Source organism: Schistocerca serialis, chromosome 4, assembly GCF_023864345.2.
Source record: "Schistocerca serialis cubense isolate TAMUIC-IGC-003099 chromosome 4, iqSchSeri2.2, whole genome shotgun sequence".
NCBI classification, from domain to species: domain Eukaryota; kingdom Metazoa; phylum Arthropoda; class Insecta; order Orthoptera; family Acrididae; genus Schistocerca; species Schistocerca serialis.
Window position 1 is genome coordinate 672,440,198 of NC_064641.1, and position 22,047 is coordinate 672,462,244.

The window sequence follows — 22,047 nt, forward strand, 5'->3', positions numbered from 1 at the left end:
GGGCCAAACAACACAGAAATTCAACAATAGCTGACTGGAGATATGTAGTGTTGTCCAACAAATATTGGTTTTGCCTCTTTTTCAGATGATGCATCACATTGGAAGCACTGATTGCCCAGTGAGGCATTTAACCTACAGTGTGCTGAGGGTGTGGTTCAGGCTGGAGATTGTGCTATAATGTTTGGGGATGTTCATTGTACCATGATTTTGGCCTATTAATTCTTTCATGCTTCAGTAGATCAGTCAGCAGAGCATTTGCCTGTGCAAAACAATGGCCCCAAGTTCAAGTTCCAGTCCAGTACATGTTTTAATCTGGCAGGAAATTTCATGAACCAGGATTTTAATTTCAGAATTCTTGGAGACGAAGTGTTGCCCTTTCTTCTGCATCTTTGTGGTGAGTATGCTGTGGTCACTTCCTTCTTCCAAGGTGACAACAGCCATGCACACTGGACAGCAGGCATACATTCCTGGTTTGGAGACTATTCAGGCACTCTATCACAATGCAACTAGTTCAGTAAATCATCCTATATTAATCCTACCTAAAATGTCTGGGACTATTTGGAAAATACAGCAGTCATCATCATCATAATTTGATAACATTAAAGTATCTTATCACCAGTGAATGATTTCTACTGGATCCAGAATGCCTGAAGAAATTTTTGAACACTTCCTCACCAAACTGAGGCCATTATGACAGCTAGAGGCAGTGTTTCACTGTATCAGTCTCTTAGAGCAAGGGTTCCTGACATTTTATCATGGTGTATCACTTGACGTTTTTAAAAATTTGGAAGTATGGCTATGGCTTGTTGACTTTTTAATGAACACTGAGGTGGGGGAGGGATTTTGTGGAAGGTTGAGTGGAGTGAGAAATGATACGAGGGTAAAAACTTTCATCATCTTGCTCAGTGCTCACAACATATATGTGTGATACACATGAGCAATAAGACCTCATGGAAGCACTTTTTTTTACAAAGTCGTTCATGTTCACATGTGGTACTCATTTGTAACAAATGAAGTGAAATGTTCTGATACCAACAATCAATGAGTAAGCAAGAAATGACATTAAAAATGTGCATTAAACTTTTACATCGCAAACTGTATAAAACAGTTGTGCAAGAGAGTAATAAACTGACATGGAGTATAGTAAATTAAAGTCTGAAAAGCAAAGAATTTCAGAATCAAATCACTCCTTGGCAGCAAATCAGACTTCAAATTCAGTAATTAGTCAGTTTTCGAATTTAGATTCTGATGAAAGAACATCTACATGCTTCAGCAGAAATTATGTTGCTGTTCATCTTTAATGCAGAGCTTCAAAGTTTGGCTTCATTGGGAATTGGGATCAACTTAACTCTCAACTCTTCTGTAGCACTAAGTCTGTTTCTGTATTCATTTTTGTTGTACTGCAACTCAGAAAACTGACTTTCACACCTTAAGTGGTAAAGGGCACGAAAGATTGGACTGCTTGTTTGAAAAGATAAGGATATTGTGTTCTTGTTCCCATCCAAAAACAAAGCAGAGTTTTCTTTTTAAAAGCTTCTTCCATTGAAATGTTGGTAGTCATATTGATGAAAGTTTCTTTTCTGATTACTTCTCCTGGTACTTTTGCTGAACATGGATTTCTTATTCAGTCATATTTTGTGTAATCTTTGGGAAAGTGCTTTTCAAAACTCTTTTACTTTAAATGTGTAATAATGTCTCAAACTAAATCTTCCATGGGAGCTAGTTATTTGTTTTCCAGAAATTATGTACAGGTAGGAAATGTGAAAAAGTTATTGCTCAGTACTTGTGAAGTAAAAAGAGTCAACTTTCCTTTGAAACACAATATTTTCTTATCTGCTAAGAAAGCTGTTAAGCCTCATCCTTGTGGTCCCATATTCGAAATGTGAAGCATATCAAAGACCTCAGCTAAATAAGCAAATTTCAATAACCACTGATCATCAAGGGAAAAATTCTTAGTGTCATTGTTTGTGTCACTGAGGAATATAAAGAACCGTTCAGATATTCAGTTTGAAATTTTGCCATGATAGAGCCATCTTACTTCAATATGTAGAAGCAAACTTTTAAATTTACCTCCCATATCTTCACACAATAGTGTGAATAGTTTTAAGTTTAATGTCCATGCCTTGATGAAGTTTATAACATCTGCAGCATCTGTCAAAGCAATGTAATGAGTTTCAGACATACCCTTAGAAGCCAATGCTTCTCGATGTACCATACAACCTGTTCTTTCAGAGTCAGGTGTAACTTTCTGCACTTTGGTACCAGACCTGTTAAGTGACCACACTTTACTTTGGCCCTGTCTATACAAATATCAACACATCTTTGCTGAGAAATACAGTATCTTTATGATAGCAAAAATGCATAAATAGAAGTAACTATGCCATATTTATGACATTTGTGTCTCATTTATTTGAAGAGTGAAAGAAGCACACTCTTGCAATTGTCATAACAACATTTCTTCAATATTGGCAGACCCATCTTCAGGTCTCCTTTCTACTACATTGTTGTGTAATGGAAATTTTCACATTTCTTTGGCCACTTTTTTCCTCCAAAAATTGCTTGGCCCATGTATCCAGCTACATGCAGCAAGAGAGACTCACCAATTGTGTGAGGTTTCCTTCTTTTACTATTCTAGAACTAGCCAAGTATTAGTCTTTTATCAAGTTAGTATCAGTGTTAATGAAAGCTGCTGTGCATTCAGATTGTTTTTTACAAATGCAGATTTCCTTTGAAAAAAGTCAATAGGTGTGCCTACATACTCAGACTGCTTGGTATTTGCTTTGATGTGAAATCATTTATAAGCTTACAACACATTGGTGAATTGGGTTATCACAGGTTTCTGTAGCAGCCTTTACTGTAAAGCAAAACTTTAAGTGATTTTCATAACACTTGTGATTAGGAGTTGGTTTAGGTTTTTTAACTGTATGCTTGGAGATGGAAGAAGCTTCCTAGCTTAAAAGTCACTTTATATCATGTATAACTCACACAATGAAGTTAAACTTCACATCACTATTATAGTAGTTAAGAATCAACTCATTATAATGTGCACACTCCAGTTCCAGACATAAGCTTTCCTCATATCATGATGCCATTTCATGTAATGCTCAACAAGGAATCAGTATCAACAGTAAAACCTTTACTGTGTAATGCCTACTCCAGCACCACATGTTGACACACCAAATCAGTAGGCAGCAGTTACAGAGTGGCAAGAAAACTTCCAAATAACCAGTGACAAGACATGATCAAAATATCACCAACATTAAAACAAGATGAATCATTCCGGGCCATGGCAGTGATGACCAATGAAGGCTGTATGGGGAGGGTACAATCTGACTTTCACATGTCGTGCGTACAGTCCAAAACAATCAATTTGCAGGAAATCCATTTTCTTCAGCATTATACAGGTGCTTCTTTTACACATCAATTTTTTCACTGTTATTTTACTTTAAAAATAATTTTACTTGCATCACTAAGTGTTTTGTTTACCTGTATATGTACTACCTGAAATATTTTACTTTTTGGCATCATTAGAGCCAAGCTCTAGAGCTACAATTTTCCTCCATTTTTGTGCTGGATTTTTTTCTCTTTACGTCATTGAATGGTATTTGCTTCCTTTAATTTGGTACTTTTATTTTTGTGTAGAGCTCACTTTCAAACACTTATAAGTGTAAGGGTATTGAATATTTTTAAGCTTAGCTTTCTGTATCAGTTGCTAGCCACATATGCAGTTCAGCTCCACGCAGAAAAAGCTGAGCTCTACTGGGAAATCTTGCCATGCAGGATTTATCTGCCCATGTCTGACTTTCTAAATCCATCATGTACGACACATTACCAGTTTCCTATACCAAATATATTACAAACAACATAAGACCATAAGGCAAGTTAACACATTAATGCAAAATGTAAGGCTTTCCTGGGGTGTAGATGGTTGCATGAAATTTCAAGTGAACTGCTGGATTTCAATAATTGCTTGCCATGCTATTTTGGCACAGGGTCTTCTGGCTATCTTCAGGCACATACAGGCAAAAGTCCATTTAGCTTTCCTATTTAAAACACATCCAGTGTGTATGAGGTGTATTCAGTTGTTACTGCTAGAGCAGTTGTGCATCTGCTGCAAGTCTTTGCACTGCATTGGAGCACCGTCCATGGCGAAAGCTTGCCTCATCAATATCAGATCCACTGTCTTCACATGATAAAATCATGGACTAGCACTGGCTACACAGAGAATGAAATTTTTTTGTGACAGGATTTCATGTATTATCTAATTTGAAACTGCCATCCCAATTGATAAGGGTTTCAGACAGTCATATTTCTGCTGGTTCATTACTAACAGAGCTCCAAAAGTTTGAAGTATGGTCTACAATTTTTGTTCCATTGTATTTCATTGAATGATCAGTAGAAATAATGTTTTGTGATAACAGATTTGCTGGCCTGGAGAATGTGAGTATGCTGCTGGTGTTCAATGATGCTCTCCTGAACAGTGCACATTGTTTGCCCTGTATATGATTTTCTGCATTCACACAGAATCTCATAAACACCTGCCTTGTGCAGCTCTCAGTTATCTTTGATTGATCTCAGAAGCACAGAGATTTTTGGGGGAGGCTGGAAGATCACTTCAAACTTGGTTTCTTAGTATTCTGCCTATTTTCATGGAAACATTTCCACTTATAGGAGATAGATTGTTGCCTTGAAGGCCCATCCTCTGCCACATGGTGCCATTTGTATGTTTGTAACATTATTTTCATCTGCTGAGATGAATATTCATATTCCACAAACATACACTCCTGGAAATTGAAATAAGAACACCGTGAATTCATTGTCCCAGGAAGGGGAAACTTTATTAACACATTCCTGGGGTCAGATACATCACATGATCACACTGACAGAACCACAGGCACATAGATACAGGCAACAGAGCATGCACAATGTCGGCACTAGTACAGTGTATATCCACCTTTCGCAGCAATGCAGGCTGCTATTCTCCCATGGAGACGATCGTAGAGATGCTGGATGTAGTCCTGTGGAACGGCTTGCCATGCCATTTCCACCTGGCGCCTCAGTTGGACCAGCGTTCGTGCTGGATGTGCAGACCACGTGAGACGACGCTTCATCCAGTCCCAAACATGCTCAATGGGGGACAGATCCGGAGATCTTGCTGGCCAGGGTAGTTGACTTACACCTTCTAGAGCACGTTGGGTGGCACGGGATACATGCGGACGTGCATTGTCCTGTTGGAACAGCAAGTTCCCTTGCCGGTCTAGGAATGGTAGAACGATGGGTTCGATGACGGTTTGGATGTACCGTGCACTATTCAGTGTCCCCTCGACGATCACCAGTGGTGTACGGCCAGTGTAGGAGATCGCTCCCCACACCATGATGCCGGGTGTTGGCCCTGTGTGCCTCGGTCGTATGCAGTCCTGATTGTGGCGCTCACCTGCACGGCGACAAACACGCATACGACCATCATTGGCACCAAGGCAGAAGCGACTCTCATCGCTGAAGACGAAACGTCTCCATTCGTCCCTCCATTCACGCCTGTCGCGACACCACTGGAGGCGGGCTGCACGATGTTGGGGGTGAGCGGAAGACGGCCTAACGGTGTGCGGGACCGTAGCCCAGCTTCATGGAGACGGTTGCGAATGGTCCTCGCCGATACCCCAGGAGCAACAGTGTCCCTAATTTGCTGGGAAGTGGCGGTGCGGTCCCCTACGGTACTGCGTAGGATCCTACGGTCTTGGCGTGCATCCGTGCGTCGCTGCGGTCCGGTCCCAGGTCGACGGGCACGTGCACCTTCCGCCGACCACTGGCGACAACATCGATGTACTGTGGAGACCTCGCGCCCCACGTGTTGAGCAATTTGGCGGTACGTCCACCCGGCCTCCTGCATGCCCACTATACGCCCTCGCTCAAAGTCCGTCAACTGCACATACGGTTCACGTCCACGCTGTCGCGGCATGCTACCAGTGTTAAAGACTGCGATGGAGCTCCGTATGCCACGGCAAACTGGCTGACACTGACGGCGGCGGTGCACAAATGCTGCGCAGCTAGCGCCATTCGACGGCCAACACCGCGGTTCCTGGTGTGTCCGCTGTGCCGTGCGTGTGATCATTGCTTGTACAGCCCTCTCGCAGTGTCCGGAGCAAGTATGGTGGGTCTGACACACCGGTGTCAATGTGTTCTTTTTTCCATTTCCAGGAGTGTAGTTTGGTGGTGTTCTAATTCCATTTTCAGATTATCAGCATCTGGGACCACATGGTCCTGGTGAATGATGCTGTTCAGAATGGCCATTGTTAGTTCCAAACATTGGTAACTAGTTACCTGTAATTACAGGTCTGCATGAGTGGGCTTTTGAAATAATGAATTTACAAGTGTACCATCACTCCTACATAGCAATATGATGTCTAAAAGTTACAAATCTTTCTCCATCTTCATTGTAAATTGTATGTGTTCACGCATAGAGTATAGTTGCTGAACAGGCTATTGGAAACTGTCCACACTGTGAGGGTATGCTAGGATCAGCATTATTAGAACTGATCAACTAACTAACACTGATTAATCTGACACCAAAGGATTATGCTTAACAGGAAATTATTAAATCTGTGCTGGAGGCCAATCGAATTGTAAGCCAGAGCAATAGTACAGAACATAAAACTTAAAAAACATGGAACATAAAAAACACAGGAATAAACATTGTGCATGGAGAATGCACAACCACACATGAAAAATAAAAAAACCAGCACCTCTGGTGGCCTTGTGTGGAATACTGGCAGCTATGATCCACTTATTACACACAAAACACAGTGCCTCTGGCAGCCAGCATGGAACTATCTTGACTGCCCCATTTCAGCTGATCCACCATGTGACACCGAATGTAGACAAGCTATTCAAACACATCCATGTAACAGCTGTGATGTCAGACACTATAGCAGCCTCCTTGAAGGAAGCAATCCATTGGTATTGAGGAAATGGGCAGGGAAGTGGACACAGCATCCTGAGTGGGTTGTCTGTGTCTGTGGTTGTTCTGTGGGCAGCTGCTGTGGTGGTAGTGCTCGTGGCTGGGCATCTTCTTCAGGAATTTTCTGAGGTCTCCATTGGGTAGCAGATGGTGATGCCTCTTGAAAAATGTATGCAGGTTTTACTCTGTTCAGAGAAATGGTTGACTTGCAATTAACCAATATGTCCATTGTCTGTATACTTCTTTGCAATGTGCAGTACAGGCCAGTGTATAGAGGTTCTAAAGGTGGTTTTACACTGTCGGTGTGGAGCATGACATGTGACTAGTGATGCAAGTCCTGGTGCATGTAACGAAGCAACATGCTGTGACATGAACCCTTTGAAGAACCGATCTGTGTGACATATTTCCTCAGGCATTGTAATAAGTCTTGTGAGGAAGTTTGCAGTGTATCAGCATCAACAAATTCTCCAGGCAGACACAATGTCTCTCTCTAGACCAACTGTGCATCCGAAGAATTCATGTCAGGTTTGCAAGTTGTTCATAGGCCAAGAGAACCATTAGAAGAGCTGAATTCCATGTGTTTTCGTGGTACATGAGCACCGCCCTCAAGGAACGATGCCAGAATTCAACCCTGCCATTGGTAGCGGGATGCTAAGTAGTGGTCCTGTGGTGGACATACCCATAAAACTTGCCAAGCTGCACAAACAGATGCTACTCAGACTGCTGTCCACAGTTGGTAGTGATACACCGTGGGCACTCAAACCTCTCTAACCGTAATGATGCAAAGGCAGAAGTTCACATTTCGGCTGTAATATTATCAATTGGCACAGCCTCTGACCAGCAGATAAAATGACTGATCATAGTGAAAAGATTGCGCTGGCTATTCGATGGAGGAAGTGGCCCCACAACATCCAGGTGTACATGGGCAAAACGACAGTTGTACCTGGAAAGTCGCTAATTTGGGCATGCACACAGCAAGACACTTTAGGCCTTTGGCACTGCAAATATGTCCTTGTCCTTTCTTGACAGTTCTTTTCCATGCCCAGCCACACAAAACGTTGGGAGATGAGTCAAAAAGTCAGCTGTACCCTGGATGGCACAATTTAAGGATGCTGTCAAAAGCTTGTCTTTTGAATGCTAGTGGAAGTGGTGGTGGTGGTGGTTAGTGTTTAACGTCCCGTCGACAACGAGGTCATTAGAGACGGAGCACAAGCTTGGGTTAGGGAAGGATTGGGAAGGAAATCGGCCATGCCCTTTCAAAGGAACCATCCCGACATTTGCGTGAAACGATTTAGGGAAATCGCAGAAAAGTTGATAGGACTTGTCACACTGCTAACAAGTGAAAGACAGTCAGCCAAAACGTTATCATTTCCTGAAATGTGTTTGATGTCAATAGTGGACTGGGCTACAAACTCTAGATGGTTGAATTAGCAAGCAGAGCAATTGGCACTGTTCCATCTGAATGCAAAAGTCAGTGGTTTATGGTCTTTGAATATCGCTAACACTCAGATTTTGACTTGAGGGCAGAAGTATTCCACTACATCATATACTACCAGGAGCTCGCAGTCATAGGTGCTCCACATTCTCTAAGAGGGTGACAGTTTTTGGGAGTTGTCATGAACTGTCTGACCACTGCTGTAGCACTGCGCTGATAGCTGTCTGGCTTGCATACGCCACTAACACAAGAGGTTTGTCAAGATTGGGATGAACTAGAAGTGCCTTGTATGCCATGCTTTGTTTCATGGCCTCAGTCATCTCCACTGGGGAGTTGCCTTTCATCTTAGGACCAGCCAGCACCACAGTCAATGGGTTCTGCTGTTCTGCTGCATGAGGCAGGTAATGACGATAAAAATTTAGCATATCAGGGAATTGATGCAATTCCTTTATTGTGGTTGGCCTAGGGAACTGTAAAGTCATATCAGCCTTCTCTGTTAGAGGTAGGAGGCCCACAGCAGAGATTCTATGTACCAAGAAGGTAATTTCAGATTGTACAAAATCGCACTTGTCCATGTTCAACACAAATCTATAATGCTCGAAACACTTGAACACCACTTGTGGATGTTGTTGGTGTTGTTCCTCAGTGTCTGAGAACATGAGCACATCATCCAGGTATGTGAAACAAAGTGGGAGGCCTTGAACAGAGTCAATTAATCTTTCCCATGTCTGCACTGTCTTTCATAATCCAAAATTCATATATGAGGGTCACTTTTACAGTAAGAATCAATAGCTCATTGTGTCTGTGCATCCTGTTCACAGTTGGCCATTCTTGGCCAGTCTCTCACTTCACTGTCATTACATTTCACATCTCTGCCAATGTTGGTTGTATGATTATACTGCTTCTTTTACCATCATGTCAATTAGTAATCCTGCTGATTGTGAAGTGCACTCAGTTAATTGGTACTTAAATGAAAAAAAAGTTTGTTCTTCTGAAATTCACTAGCATCTTGTTGAAGTTTATGGTACAGGTGTAACGAATGATGGAAATGATAGCAATAGTGTAGACTGTTCAATCAAGGAAGGACAAATGTTCATGATGAAGAATGATCTGGATGGTCTACTGTCATATGAAAACTTGACACAAAAAGTTGATGAGGCAGTTAGCCAAAACAGGCACTTCACTATTGGCAAGCTGCATCAGAAATTTCCACAAATTTCAATATCATAGTTTTTACATTGTTACTGACAAACTCCCACTACAAAAAAATGTGTGCAGTAAGGGTGCCTAAAATGAAGAATACACAACAAAGTGAATGGCACATTCTTTGCCTGTTTTGCAGCACTGTTGCAAGGATTGTGACTAGTTCTTGAGTCATGTGATGGGTGGTGAAATGCGGATTACACACTACACTCCAGAGAATAAAGGTCAATCCAGCTGAGTGGCATCACTCAAACTCACCAATGAAACCACAAAAATTCAAACAAGAACTTTCAACACTGAAAATCATGGCCACAGTTTTTTGGGGACTGGAATGGCATTCTTCTGTTAGAGTTTTTGCCAAGAGGAATGACAATAACTACTGAGAGGTACTGTGAAATGTTATTAAAGCTTAGATGCACTATTGAAAATTGCTGGTGGGGATTGCTTTCTAACAGTATCATTCTGCTTCATGATAATACTCAGTCTCACAATGTGGTGAGAACAAAGATGCAAACTGGACAAATTTCATGGGGAATAACTGTATCATCCACCATACAGCCCTGACTAAGCACCATCATACATTCATCTGTTTCCAAAACTGACAGATTTCATGGTGGAAAGCTCTTGGAAAATGATGACATGTTGAAAGAAACTGTTACTAACTGGTTTAATGATCAGGTGGCTGAGTTCTTGAGTTCTTTGATGGTGGGATCCAAAAGCTGGTTTCATGACTTGACAGATGTTTAAATGTTCATGGTGATCCTGTTGAAAAGTGAAAAATGTGTGTATTGTAGTTTTTGATTCAATTTACATTCATAAATGAAGCTTCTCTTACTCCATTATAAATTGGTTCTTACTTTAAACATGACTATCACACATACTCTCAAACAGGCCTAATGGTATTATAATTACGGTCTTTAGAATGTACTCTGTAGCCACAGGTATCTGAGTACAGGCTTTAGCACAGTCTTGAGATGCTGAATATCATTGTAACATGTAACACTTAGCTGTAGTCTCTTAGTAATGGCACAGAATATCGGTCCAGCACTGTTCTCATGTTCATTTCACAACAATCTCTGCAAGGGTGCCAGGCCCCACCATTTTTTGGCCCAGATGCAAGGCAGAGGACTGCAGACTGTTTAACATCTGATCTATATGTCCAAATCAGCACAACGCTAATGGTCCATCTGACATCTTGATGTGATGCACTGTATTGTGCAGAATCTCTTTATGTGCACCAGGTGGCAAGGTGAAATTCAGGAACTACTTTCAGAGTGAAGTGTATTCACCCTTAGATGCCTGTACAAGCTTTGCCCTGAGGATGGTGGTACTGTGATGAAAACCAGTGACAGTTACACCAGTAACACTGCCCACCAATTGGGGTTTGCCGCGTCTGGCAAGAGTTTTTAATGTGCCAGGAGATCTGCACCAATGATCTCTTCCATGACATGTGCAACAGAGAAATTCCAAGTGTAGAGCTAAGTTCAGCTCCATTCACTGGGCTCCATATGTTGCTATAGTTGAATTATTGGCAGCTGTTAGATGGAAGGCAGTTGATGGCCTACAGCGATGCAAGAAAGACCATGACAGGATGTCTGAACCAATGTCTATGAGAAATTTCAGGCCAGAATCTCTGTCACTGATGAACAGGTGCCTGGATGGTGATGGGCTGCCAGTTACACCTACGATTGACCACTTCCAGCATTTGGGTGGAAGCAGGGTGACGCACAATTTTGCTCATTCTCACTAAGTCTGTGGTAGTACCAACACACAGGATACTCATCTTGTAAATAATGTAGTGTTGCTTGAAGACCAGCTTCTCAAATGTCTGAGGTAACACCCTTTGCCTCTGTTGTTTCCAGTGTCGCCTTATGACAACAATGTGCTGACATGCACACATAACATGTTTACTTTTGCTGCAAGCAAGTTGTAACCAGCATTCCAGACAGTAACTGTTGCTAGTGTACTGTTGCTTTGTGCCATGACAACTAATCTGGGCAGGTGAGATAGCTTCCTCTATGTGGTCTGCCAACTCCTCTACATCACCCAGTGGCATGTTAGTTTGTGATGCCGCTACTGCCTTAATTTGTGGCAGTAATCTAATGCACCATAGTGTATGCAATAAGTTGTCTGGCAAGGTGATGTTGTCCACTTTATTGCAAAAATACCATAGGTGTTGTGACAGATTACAATCACTGATGTATTCTTGCATAAGAACTTTTCACATTCAACTTTCCTGCAAAGCAGTAAATCTCTGTATTAGTTCCACCTTGAGTTTCTCACGGGAATCTGCTGCCGGGGAATGAAGTGATAATGTCTTGCATCTCAGCTGCAAAACAGTAGTTCAACTGGCTTACAACAAGTGTGAACTAGCTTCCACTTGTGCAAACCATAGGACAGGGTTATCAGGCCAAAATGTGCACGTCTCCTGAACTCCATAGGAAAAACAGCTATAGTTCAGTTCCTTCAGCTCAAGGACCACATTAGGGCCACCAATTGTTGTGATAAGTGTAATTAGAAGTGAACAAGTTAATAATACTGATAAATCTAATGCCAAAGGATTATGCTTGACAGGAAACTGTTTACTCAGTCAGGGGAGGAGGCTAATTGAATTGCAACCCAGAGTGACAGTACAGATCATAAAACATAAAAACATAGGAATAAAGATCACCCATGGAGAATGCCTAAGCACATGTGACAAATAAAAAATCAGCACCCCTGGTGGCCAGATGTGGAACTCTTTGACAACTGTGATTCACTTATTACATGCAAAACACAGCACCTATGTCAGCTGGTGTGAAACTACCTTGACAGCCACAATTCAGCAATTACACCACATGAAACTGCACGTACACACATTATATGAACACTTCACTTCTCTGCACTATCGTGTAATAGTTGTGCTGTCCAACACTATAGGCCAAACAATAAAAGTATCATCAACATATTCCCAAGATACTGATGAGTCATGTGATATCTCCTCAAAACTCTCCATAAAGAAGTTGGCCACTAGTGGAGATGTAGAATTTCCCATGGTGACACTGTCAGATTGTTCATAAAACTCATTAAATAAAAAGTAAATCAAGGAGAGAGAGTGTTCATAAAAACCAGTTGTTAAATAAAAATTAAATCAAGTGGAGAGTGTGTAAAAACCTTTAATTTGTAGCTAAAGAATTTATTATTTTACGTTTGGTAATTGCAGTATTCAAAACGTAGTTGATGTAAACTTCAAAATGATGAAAGTACAAGTATATTACAACAACTGAACATGGTTAAAACATGAAACACAGATAAAGTTATATAAAACGTGGTTGATTGCTGCATTTCTTTAAATAAATTAATGATTTTCATTTCAACAGTTGTAAAAATAGCAATATTTATGGATGGGCCAAAACTATGTATGTTAATAGAAGTTTATTTTGGCAGCAGAACCAGAAATTCATGTTTCTGTAGCTGACTGTCATAAAAGCCTTCATTTCTCTTTTTTTGTTATGTGATGGTGTACGATTAGAGGATCTAAGTGTTCATATTTGAAGAACCAAAGTGAAATTGGGATAACTACCTCAAATATAAAAGCTTTCTTCCCTTCATCACTTTGTCTGTACTTTGCAACATATAGAGGCTTAAAAATATTTACCTCAGCTACATAATTCACTTGTGACTTCTTTTGCTTGATCTTCCATTCCTCCTGTTTTTGCAAACTACTGAGTGTTGTGCTTTCAACTTTCTAGTCTATACATTATCGGTGGCATCATGTTTTAACACACTTCACTATACCACTAACTATTTCTGTAATGCCTGGATCCTGCATATGTCCAGATTACTATCAGAGCTCAGAGTTTGCACAAAGATGTACTCATTTGTAAGTTCTCTTATGAACATGTGAAGAAGGAAGCTCTTACAACCCCTCAACACGTTCCTTTGTTTTTCCATCTTGACAATTTTGTTAATTAATTCTCCAGTATATAGCTCATAGCCAGTAAAGTGTAAGGTAATGGAATTTATTATCTTCAGTAACATTTCCTCGTACCACACTGTCTTATTTTTTACAAAATGGACAAAAATTTACACAGTAGAAGACAGTAACTCATTTTTAAGTCAAGCAAGTAGTGCAAAACGGAGGAGCAACTGTTACTCCAAAACAGTACTGATATGTGGCACAAGATGACAATTGTGTAAAATCTTTTGTTTGTCTCAATATGCTTCATATAATCTGAATCCATCTTTAATACTATATGACAGTGGATTTATTTAGCATTTTGACACAGAAATAATAATAATTACAGTGACAATTTCCATAAATGTATGACTGAGTATGGGGTATAGTCTATATGATATTTGACAATAGAGGTCTTAATTATTCAAGAATGTTGTTGCAAGTTTGGACAAGAGTAGTTCAAAGCGTTTACAGCACGAAAACTCTTTTTATGCCTTATCTCAAATGTTGTATTAACTTGACAGTGTCTCAGGTTATTCACCACAAAATTGCTAATTTTTTTCAGCTCATGTAATATATACCCCTGAGTCCATAAAAGAAGATCTCCAATACTCATGGGATGGTGGTGATGATTCAGTTGTAACGGAGAACACTGCACTGTTGAGGAGAGCAGCTGCCACTGAGATCATCATAACCCCTATCAGTCCAACAGCGTCCTCTGCAGATCTCAGTCATATGGACAGCCAGGAAGAAAAGTGTACAGGAGAATCATCAACTATTGCAGATATTCATAAAATGGACTTGCTAAAGCCAGAAGTAATTACACTCTCTGATGAACCATAAGAACACTTTATATAAGGTAAGCATGATTTATGCACATATGCCTGGACAAATAATCCTGTTCTTCGTAAGAAGTGTGGTCACTTCATGACTTAAGGTGGGTGTAATATTTTCCCTGGAACGGTAGTGTCATAACAAGATGGAGTTATTAAGGAAGTCCATTTTTTGGTTTGTTTGTTTGCATGTCCATCATCCGATGAAAATCTAGAAAGACTTCCTAAGGTTGCAGTCATGCATTACAGTCGAAATGAATATATTTCTTGCTGATATTCATATGGTTATGTTTACTCACTGCACAGTGTTTATGATATCCTCAGTAACACTTTTTGTTTGTACATGTAATTTATCTCTTAATATTAGCACCACAAAATCCTCCGTTATGCCTATAATGACCTTTTTCATACCTCTGCTAACACTAAACATAAGCCTTATTTTGACCATCATGTTTAATACTTATTCCCATTTCTTTAATCCTCATTCCCATTTCTCCTGTCATTTTTACTGTATATAATAACTTTTGCCTTTGTTTTGTTTCTCCTTTGCCAAAATGTACAGAAACAAGCCTGCTTACACATTTCTCCTTCTCATCAGTCTCAAATCATAGGTCTTCTGAGTATATTAGCATAAAAATTGAACCAACCAAATTTTAATTTTATTAACAACAACAATAACACTAATAATAATTGTTGCATATTGTGGCTCAGTAGTCATGAAACAAAGGAAAAGAGTGAGACAAAAGAATAGAGGTAACAAGTGATGAGGGAAGAAAAACTATAGTGAGATGAGGCAGATTAATTGAAGAAAAAAGAAGGACAAAGCAACAGATAGAGATTTTAGTGAGAGTAGAAGGTACAATTTGATTTGCTGCTTGACTGAGGAAAAGGTATTGCATTTCCTGTTCATTAATTCATTGTGTTCAGCCAGTCCCATCAAGAACGAAAATCTTCAGAGGTTCCCGTTCCTCCCCAAGAGTTGAAACCACAGAACATGGTGATTCAGCATTCTAACTCATCCCAAAGCTGTTTCATTGGGTTCAGGTCAGAACTCTGGGCAGGTCAGTCCATTTCAGGAATGTTACTGTCCACAAACCATAGCCTCTCAGGTGCTTCTTTATGACAGGGAGCATTATCATGCTGATACAAACAATCATCTTCTATGAACTGTTCCTCTACTGTACATAGTACACAGTGCTGTAATATGTGTTTGTAGGCTTCCACTGTCAGCATTTTCTTAAACACAATAAGGAAACCACACCTTAACCATGAAAACTATGCCCATACCATAACACCACCTATTTTGCCTTATTTTGTCTGTTTTGATGGCAGGTAATGTTTTCCTGGAATCCACCAAATCCAAGCCCTTCCATCAGATTCCTATAGGGTAAAGTGTGATTCATCACCCCAAATCATTCATTTCTAGTCATCCACTGTCTAATGACAATACTTTTTACACACTTCAAGTGTGTGGTAATGTAATTCACCCTTATCTGTCTTTGGCACAGAAAGGGGTAAATTATGCTGCCACAAAAATCTTTGGTCATTTGACAAATAGCATTGAAAGTCTGACAGATAGCTAACCAGCATTTAAAAACAAATTAAAACAATTTCTGAATGACAAACCCTTCTACTCAATAGTTGAATTTTTAGAAATGAAGTAAAAACTGTTAAAAAAATAAAAAAAATTGCAGTGTGTAAAGAAAACTTATGTTAAACTGACACATTCTACAGAATTACTAAATGTCATAGTCATTATCTATGGAGCAAATATCAATATAATATAATGTAATAATGTAACTTAACATTGACTGCAGAAATGTGTGGCTTGTGAGTAGCTGCTCAACCACTGTGCTCCATTCTTTTTAACTTCCTATGCACAGCTGGACAACCAGTAATGCTTAGGAGCTCATGAGTAATTTCTTTTCCCAATTTCATGCAGGGTTTTTTTTATTTTTTATTTTTTTATTGCCTTACATTCTGCAATATTAGTTTGTATCTACTGTATGTACAAAAATAATGAAGAGGATCAATAAAACTATGCAATACAATAGAATATTATCTCCACAGTCTCTATTTGTCAGTAAGAGAGCTGTGCCTGGTCCTGTTTTAGCTGTGGTTGTTCTTTTGTGATTTTACTTTCTTCGTATCAACAATAGCCAATCAGGGCAGTATTAAAAGGATTGAAATTACATGATGGATTTGTTACACAGATGACGGATTTGTTACTTAGATGACATCCAGTGAACTCCCTGAGCTCTCCAGTCATGACATCTAATAGTCATTTCCTATCCTCAGCTATACAGATAATTGTACTGTACATGCAGTGATGTCAGAGGGTTGTCTGTAGAGAGGCCAGACTAAAATATGGTTGCAGAAGGTGGATAGCAACCATTTCAATAGTTGTAGAGGCAGCGGTCTGGTTGTTTGACTGATCTGACATTGTAACATCAGCCAGTGTAGCCTGCTGTATTAGCACTGCAGATGGCTGAAAGTAAAAGACTACAGCTACCTTCTCTTTCCCCAGGCCATTCAGGTATACCATATGATTTAATGATAATGGAATCTCTTTGGATAAAATATTCTGGAGGTAAAGTAGTCCTCAGTTCAGGTCTCCATGTGCAGACTACTAAGGAGGATGTCATAATCAGGAAAACAAAACTGTGTTTCTAAGGATAAGTGTGTTGAATGTTAGATTCCTTAAGTGGGTAAGTAGATTATCAAATTTAAGAAGGAAATGGATACTTTGAACTGCAACAGGAAAAACAACATCTGGTCAGGTGAATACAGAGTTATCAACAACAAAATTAAATAGGGGTATTGCAGGATTAGGTCTAATAAAGAAAAAGTAATTAGAAATGTAGGTAAACAACAATGACTTGCACAGTTAATGGACTATTATAGTCAAGATAGACACAAAGCCAACACCAACCACAGTAATACAGTGTTATATGCCTACTAGATCTGTAGATGATGAAGATATTGAAAGAATGTATGCTGAGATAAGAGAATTTTTTCAGACTGTTAAGGATAATGAAAATTTCATTGTGGTCAGTGACTGGAATTCAATGGTTTGAGAAGGAAGAGAAAGAAAAACAGTAGGTTAACGTAGATTAGAAGAAAGTAATGAAATGGTAAGCCACCTAGTAGTATTTTAGCAAAGCACAATGTCAGGTGAATTGTTCGGCTTGATTAAAGGACAATGAAAGAAAATTTCCATTGATGAAGAGACCTTAGGTACAGGAATGTTTTAGACAAATTGTATAATTCAGAGAGTTGGAAACCATGTTAAATTAAAATACATTTCCAGTAACAGATATGGACTCTGCGATTTATTGATTATGAACTGTAGCTGAAAAATGAAGAAACTGCAGGAAAAAAGGAAATTGATTAGATGGACCCAGGATGACTTGAAAGAACCACTTTTGTGGAGAGCTGCAAAGTCAAAACAACCCTGCTCCACAGCCAATTAAAGATGAAGATGACTAACTGTCACAGTATGGATTTAACTACATTTCTGTCTAAAGAAATAGACATAGAAATGTATGATGCAGGACACAGGTTGCTGATCAACAACACTCAAAGTTGTTTGTGAATGAAGTCAGTAGTTAGAAAGTAATAATTATCTTGTTGTCATCACAATTGTTGTTTCTCGTTGTCCTGTAATAAAATGGGGCATTGTCTTTGCAAGAGAGCCCAGGGATTCTCACATTTGAGAAATAAATCAGACTCTTCCCAGAATCAATGTTTTGGCATAATCCATTCATCAAATAATTAGGTCAGTAATGGATTACTTTGTAGTCCAGAAATAATTCAGATAGGTAAACATGAAGTATTCTTGAGTGAAAAGCTCTTTAGAGTACCACTTTTGTTTATTTCACACATTTGAAAAACACATCTTTGCTGCTGACCTTTTTTGACAAACACAAAATTTTATGGATGCATTTCCCATGGGTGCAATAGGGACATGTTAATGTCTTGTCTCCCCACATATGTCCACCATCAACACTCACACCAGACTTCATTATGACTCAACTGCCACATTACAACTTCCTCCCTACATACAAACTACAGAGAGTAACACAGAGCAGAGACAAATATGTTACATTTCAGCAGATCACAGTCTTTCATTAATATCAATGTAGTTCAACTGGAATGACATTTATGTAAAAATTATTGTTTAACTCATGAGCACATTTTGTAAAATATAGCTAGTTAGGCACTTTTTAAATATAGTTCTTCATAACAGATTTTTAGTAATTTGTGTTTGCTGACAATTAGTTCAATCTCTGATACCTGGTGTAGTTAGCAAGACAGATTACATGAGACAGTTAATGTTTTTGTATAACAGGTGAAAATATGAAGGAATGGTTATTCAAGAAATGTAATGTAAAAATAAATTTAAAATCTAGGTCCCTGAACATAAAAATGAATCCACAAACATGCACAGAGAAAGCATGTTTTGTAAATGCTAAGAAGTATCACAAGGATAAGTATTGCATTGAGAAAGACATTCATTAGACACAGCTGTATCATTATCTACTATTGCACAGATGTTACCGAAGTATAGGTTCATTTCAAAACAAAGTATTGTGTAAACTGACTGAAATGGAGAGAGGAATACAATAATATATGAAAGGACAGTGTTTAGAGATGAAATAATGAAAGCAACTGAGGATTGATTAGTAATAACAATGAAGTAACTAATGAGAAAGTACTGAATAGAATTGGGGAGCAAGAAATTTGTGGCACAACTTGACCAAAAAAAGGAATTGGTTGATGGCACACATTCTGAGACATCAAGGTATCACCAATTTTGTATTTAAGGGAAGAGTGGGAGATAAAAATCATAGAGGGAGACCAAGAGATGAATACAGTAAGCAGATTCAGAATGATGGAGGTTGCAGTCATTATTCAGTGAGGAAGAGGATCACACTGGATAGAGTAGTATGAAGAGCTGCATCAGAACAGTCTTTGGACTGAAGACCCCAACAGCAAAAACACTGAGACACTGCAGTTAATTGTCTAGAGGAGAAAATATGAAAATGTCACATTGGGGGCAGGCAAAATGGAATATGGATGTCCAAATAGTGAGATTGGTAGAAAGTGCAAAATGACAAAGCATAAATGGCTAGAGGGGAAAAAAAAGTTGTTGTTGACACATGCTTGACTGTGGGGAGGATAGATGTTGTGTATAGGAAAAATGAAGAAATCTTTGGAGGAAAGAGAACAGCTCTATGAATATCAAGAGCTCATCAGGAGGCTTACCAGTAAAAAGAGGAAAGTTTGAAAGGTGGCGAGAATACAGAGAACGTCTGTACAAAGGTAATAAAGACAATATTATGGAAAAGGAAGAGAATGTGAATGTGGAGAATGTGAGGGATAGGATATTGTGAGAATAATTTAACAGAGATTTGAAAGATCTAAATAAGGGGAAGGCCTCAGCAGTGGACAGTGTTATCTCAGAATAGTGAAGAGCCTTTGGAGAACATCACATGATAAAACTATTATGTGTGTTATGTGACCTATATGACAGATGAAATGTCCTCCCTGAAGAATGTAATAGTTCCAGTTCCAAAGAAGGCTGTTGAGTGATAGGTGTGAATATTACTGAAATATCAGTTTAAATATCATAGTTGGTAAATACTAACTCACATTATGGATCAACTTAATCCTTCAATATGACTCACTGGCTTTGGAGCCTGATGTTGTAGGAGACCTCATTCGTTAATGACCTGAGCTCCTAATCATTCAGAGATTAACATTACCTTTGGTTGCCATAGTTATGAGCAAAACCAGCGATTACAATTTATATATAGATTGAGTGTCAGTTTATGTGATATAATGACATAACATATTAATCTCTTTTTTATTTTATTTTATTTTAATTTCTTGCTTCATTTGTGCCCAATTTCACACAGCAGTTTATTCAAAATGGATCCTTCATTAATATATAATAGCATTATGTTATGTGGGAGATGGAAGATCAGAAGTTGACTATCAAACTGTTTTACAAAATTTAAGTATAATCAAGAATATTGTAGATGCCATGTATGTAATGGCAATTTGACATTGTCAAATGTTTTGTATTATCAGCCATGCAGTTACTACATGTGGAGGTGTCAACAAGATAATTTGTGATGGTCAGTCAGACATAATACCTGATTTGAGAGACTGGAACTCAACTCTCTCTTATACTGTGATGTTAACATATTATTTTTGTAAGACGTACCATACATGAAACTGGTCTTTGGGAATTAACAGTATTAAATTGCGTACTGGTATTGCTTTTTGGGCTCCTGCATTAGTTTCAGCATTTTAACTCTTTCTAATCCAACAGGTAAGGTTTTAAGGCATTATGGGGTTATTATGTAACTGTTTTAAAACAAATAAAGTGCAATATGGGATCACTTGACAACTTTTTTATCTTGTACACTAGTTTTTGATACACATTGTTGTTTGTTTATGGTTCTTTATAATTTTCTTCTGCATGGTGGTTCTTAAAACATTCTCCCAGGTGAAATCCAGGATTCCTCTTGCATGTTTTGCAGCAGAAAATTTTCTTCATCCTCCTTTCTCCTTGCATGTGCTGCAAACCATACAATCCTTTGTTGATATTTTATCATTTTGCATTATAAAATGCATCTCCCTGTTTAGTCTCTCCTCAGTGTCAGACAATGATGGCATTCCTCTTTTCTTTGAATTTGTATTTCTCATCTGGCCAACTATCTGTCTGGTTAGATTTCTTCTGTAGGAAAGGTGAGTTTGCAGTTCTTCTCCACATTCATTTTTGTCCATCGAAAAAAGAATGTAACAGTTCACTACACCAGTTTGATTCAGCCAGAACAATAATTTTTTTCCGCTACTTGTATGACCACCTTATAAAACCATAGAAACCATGGTACTGATCAGCCCTGTCCACTGCTCTCAAAAGTTCATCTATTCCAAAATAACAGTGGGTTTCAGGAACTACACAGGCTATTTATTCCTAAAACCAGTGATCTACTGGATTTGAGGACCAAAGCACATACACAACATAATCACTAACATTTCATCATGGAATGAAAGACATGAAATTTTCATCTCATTTTGATAGGCATGTAACTCATGTTCATCAAGTTTTGTCTTCTTCAAATCACATGGAAAACCCTTTTTAGAAGGCATAAATGTACCTATTAGATAAAATTTCATTTTGTAAACTTTCAAAGCAAGTTGAGGGCTTGTGAAGAAACTGCCACTAATAACGCAATAACTTGAACCATCTGCACCAGCTAGCAATTGCTATACAAGATGAACCACTGTTCAGATTGCAAAAGATAAACCAGGATGAATTTGATTTTCTGTAGTTTCTTTCCATAATATGGAATGTGAGAGAAAAACATAATAATTTTCTGAACCACACAGACAGAAAATTCATACTTTGGAGGCTTCTTTGGATTGTAGCAATTGAATTGAATTCTTTCTTTGAATCCTACTGTGCCCTCAGCCAGAACCACATTTCTTTTTGGTATATGGATTTCTTTGCATCTACTATCAATATGCTCACAAACATTCTTCACTTTGCTCCCTCTTGTATGTTAGGTGGAACTAAATATGGCATCCAAAAATCTGAAAAAAAGAAGGTGAAAAAAAATCCTTGAAAAATGAAGTTATGTCTAGCCAGTCTTCTGTAAAATGTCAACTA

General features: G+C 38.8%; 1 protein-coding gene across 1 annotated transcript in view; it reads left to right on the forward strand.

The window, feature by feature from the left end:
* Positions 1–22,047, forward strand: part of LOC126473146 (potassium voltage-gated channel subfamily KQT member 1-like) — a 1,059,334-nt gene that overhangs the window by 990,567 nt on the left and 46,720 nt on the right. The window contains exon 15 of the mRNA XM_050100004.1: positions 14,096–14,389. Within this exon, the coding sequence (XP_049955961.1) occupies positions 14,096–14,373 (278 nt within the window). The 3' untranslated portion in view covers positions 14,374–14,389. The remainder of the gene's footprint in view (positions 1–14,095; positions 14,390–22,047) is intronic.